Source organism: Gavialis gangeticus, unplaced genomic scaffold (genome assembly GCF_001723915.1).
Source record: "Gavialis gangeticus isolate Ggan-Ray unplaced genomic scaffold, GavGan_comp1, whole genome shotgun sequence".
NCBI classification, from domain to species: Eukaryota; Metazoa; Chordata; order Crocodylia; family Gavialidae; genus Gavialis; species Gavialis gangeticus.
This window is the reverse complement of record NW_017729002.1, coordinates 19,433,591-19,436,262: the sequence shown is the minus strand read 5'-3', so window position 1 is coordinate 19,436,262 and position 2,672 is coordinate 19,433,591. Positions and strand designations below refer to the sequence as shown.

Genomic DNA, 2,672 nt, shown 5'->3' with positions numbered 1-2,672 from the left:
TACAGTATTTGACTGACTAGCTCCCAATTCTTGACACAGCTAATTTGGGCAGCCTGAGGCTGACCCTTGACAGAGGGTGCATCTACACATGCAATTGCTCTGGGGTGGGTTTACATTAGAGTAACTTACTCTAGAATAAATCCATGCCGGGCAGGTGTCTACACATGCAGGGAAGCAGGAACAGATTTGCCTGCACTGACCCTGCACCAGCCAGAGGGATCTCTAGGCTCCCCATGGTTGCTAGTTCAGGGGTTGGCAGGGAGCATGGGGCCAAGAGACAGCCATCTCCTGGCAGGGGCTAGGACATTGCTCCCTGCCCCCAGGAGTTGCCTGCTGCTGGGGTGGGCTCCGTCACCAGAGCCTGGGTGGGGACAATGTCCCCCTGCCCCAGCAGCAGGAAGATCCAAGCCCCAACTCTGCAATTGCAGAGCGGGGGCTTGGAGGTTGTTATCTCCCAGCTCTGGTTTCCATGATTGTGGAGTGGGGGTTGAGAGCTCCCTGCTGCCAGGGCAGTGGGACATTGTCCCCACCCAGGCTCCAGTGGCAGAGCCTGCCCAAGCAGCAGGGAGCAATCTCCTGCCCCCTGCTTCCTGGCTGACTGAAAGCACATTTGCTCACAGTCAGCTGTTTACATGTGCCATACTGCACAGTAATTACTCCCAAGTAAATTTGCTACTTGTATTTACAGGTAGGAAATTTACTCATGGTTGAGCAAATTTACTGTGCAGTAAATGTCTGCATATGTAGATGCACCCCCAGAGAACAGAGCAGCTGGCCCTGTCATATGGGATAACCTAGTAGCAGCCAAAATGGAGTCTCCATTCCACCCACCCATAGAGTCTCTTATCTACTCTTTTGTGGCTGGAAAATAGCCTCAAACATCTATATAGTTGGCTCATGTGGCTTTAACTAAGTAGACAGGATGACCACTGCAGGAGGCTCCATATCTCTCCATTTACTCTGCCCCCAAAATTCTCTCCAAATGGCAAAATGGTCAAGAATCTTCTTTCTGTAGGGCAAACAGGTTTCCTTTCAAATCATAGCCCCATGATATCCTGACCCCTACCTAGAATGATTCATTTTTGGGTGCTGGTCGCCCCTCCATTGATGGTAATGATACAAATATCATACTCAACATTTTAATAACAAACAGATGACAAAACTGTTTTACCCACTAAATATCTAGACTTCTTCACTGCTACCCACCCTGGGCTCTGCAGGTTTGCTGCTCAAACAGATTAAATTCCAGTTAGGTCTCAATCCGGTGGATGCTGTCAGATGTCAAGGAGTCAAAAAGGCAGCTTAGCAGCTTTTCAGCCTAGGGAGAAAAGAGGGTGGAGGGAGAACCATGATGTTTATGTGCACACCAAAGGAACCTCCTGCTAAGGGCAAACAGGATTGCTTTTAGTGCTGTAGACTGACACTGCAGTGAGAACTTTTTACCAGGTACCAATCGTACGGCTAAGGAAACCCCAGTGCAGAGCAGGTGATTAGCCCAGAAGAGAGGAATCCTCTTCTTGCCATTGTTACAAGGACATCAACAATACTCATGTTTCCAATCAAAGAGAGGCAGAAATGAGAACATGCAAAGTGATGGATGGAAATGCTACAGGTATCTCCCAGACTCCTCCTCCTTCTCCACCCCAGTCTGGCTCTCCTACTCAATTCTTTGTCTGTCATGCCTGCATAAGGCATGGAGAGAGAGAGGCTGGGGAAGGGCTGTCCTGGTGGTCTCTGCAACACTGCAGGGCATATCTGGAGTGGAGGTGTCCAGGTTTCTCTCTCCCCTTCCCCACACCAGGGCTTGTGAGGGGGTCCTTGAAAAAAATACATCTTGGCTGTCAGCTTCAGTGCCTGCCATGCAGCAATTCTCCCCCTGCCAGCAAGAGTGATGTAAAATTAGATTAGAATCACTTTACATCATTCTGGCCCTTTTGTCCTGCACGAGAGGGCTGGAGTAGGGTGGGGAGCTTCCCCAGACTGTTTCGTACAGTCTGTTCCTCACTGGTCTCATAGCTCCATTCTCTTGGCTTACTAAGATATTTTCTCTTCAACGCAGGGTTTGTTATGTAATTTGCTGCTTCATCCAGAACTTACACTTCTGGTGAACAACTTGAAAATGCTGTGTTGGGGAGCTGGGAGGACTGGGGAGCTGCCAGTCCAGAGCTGCCAGTCCAGGGAGGCAGGTTTGTCCATTCATGGGATCACTACTACTAAGAAATAACAGTTCAGTGACCAGGCAAATCTTTACACTCTGACTGGCTAATGGTGGGTAGTCAGGGGGCAGGTATTCACATACCACAGAGTTACCATGATATAACTGTTGAGTAATTATACAAATCAGATGGCCAAAACCCATCAGAGGGCTTGGAACTGCATAACCATGAAGTCTCATATAGATAGGGCCGTGGGTCCTCCTGGCCCTGTGATTTGCTGAGGTCATTCTATCTTAGCATGTGTTGCGGGGCACTTCTGCGCCCCGCTCCTAAAGAGGCTCAACCCCGGAGGGGGAAGGTGTGTAGCAGGACACTAGGGTGCCTGCTGCTAGCATGGGCAATAAGGCTTGGCTGCCAATCAGTAGGGCAGCACAGCTGAAGGTTGCTTAGGCAACAGAGTGGGTCAGCTGACCGCCAGGGGGCAGGGCTTGGCCTTTATAAACAGAGAAGGCTGAG

The 2,672-nt window shown here is 49.9% G+C and overlaps 1 protein-coding gene across 6 annotated transcripts in view; it reads right to left on the bottom strand.

Moving 5' to 3' along the window:
• Window positions 1-577: 577 nt before the first annotated feature.
• The window catches only part of CUNH16orf71 (chromosome unknown C16orf71 homolog), a 250,942-nt gene continuing 248,847 nt past the window's right edge, over window positions 578-2,672 (bottom strand). For all 6 annotated transcript variants that reach the window (XM_019507572.1, XM_019507575.1, XM_019507573.1 and 3 more), the window contains one exon: window positions 578-1,318. In XM_019507572.1, coding sequence (XP_019363117.1) covers window positions 1,250-1,318 — 69 coding nt within the window. In that variant the 3' untranslated portion in view covers window positions 578-1,249. The remainder of the gene's footprint in view (window positions 1,319-2,672) is intronic.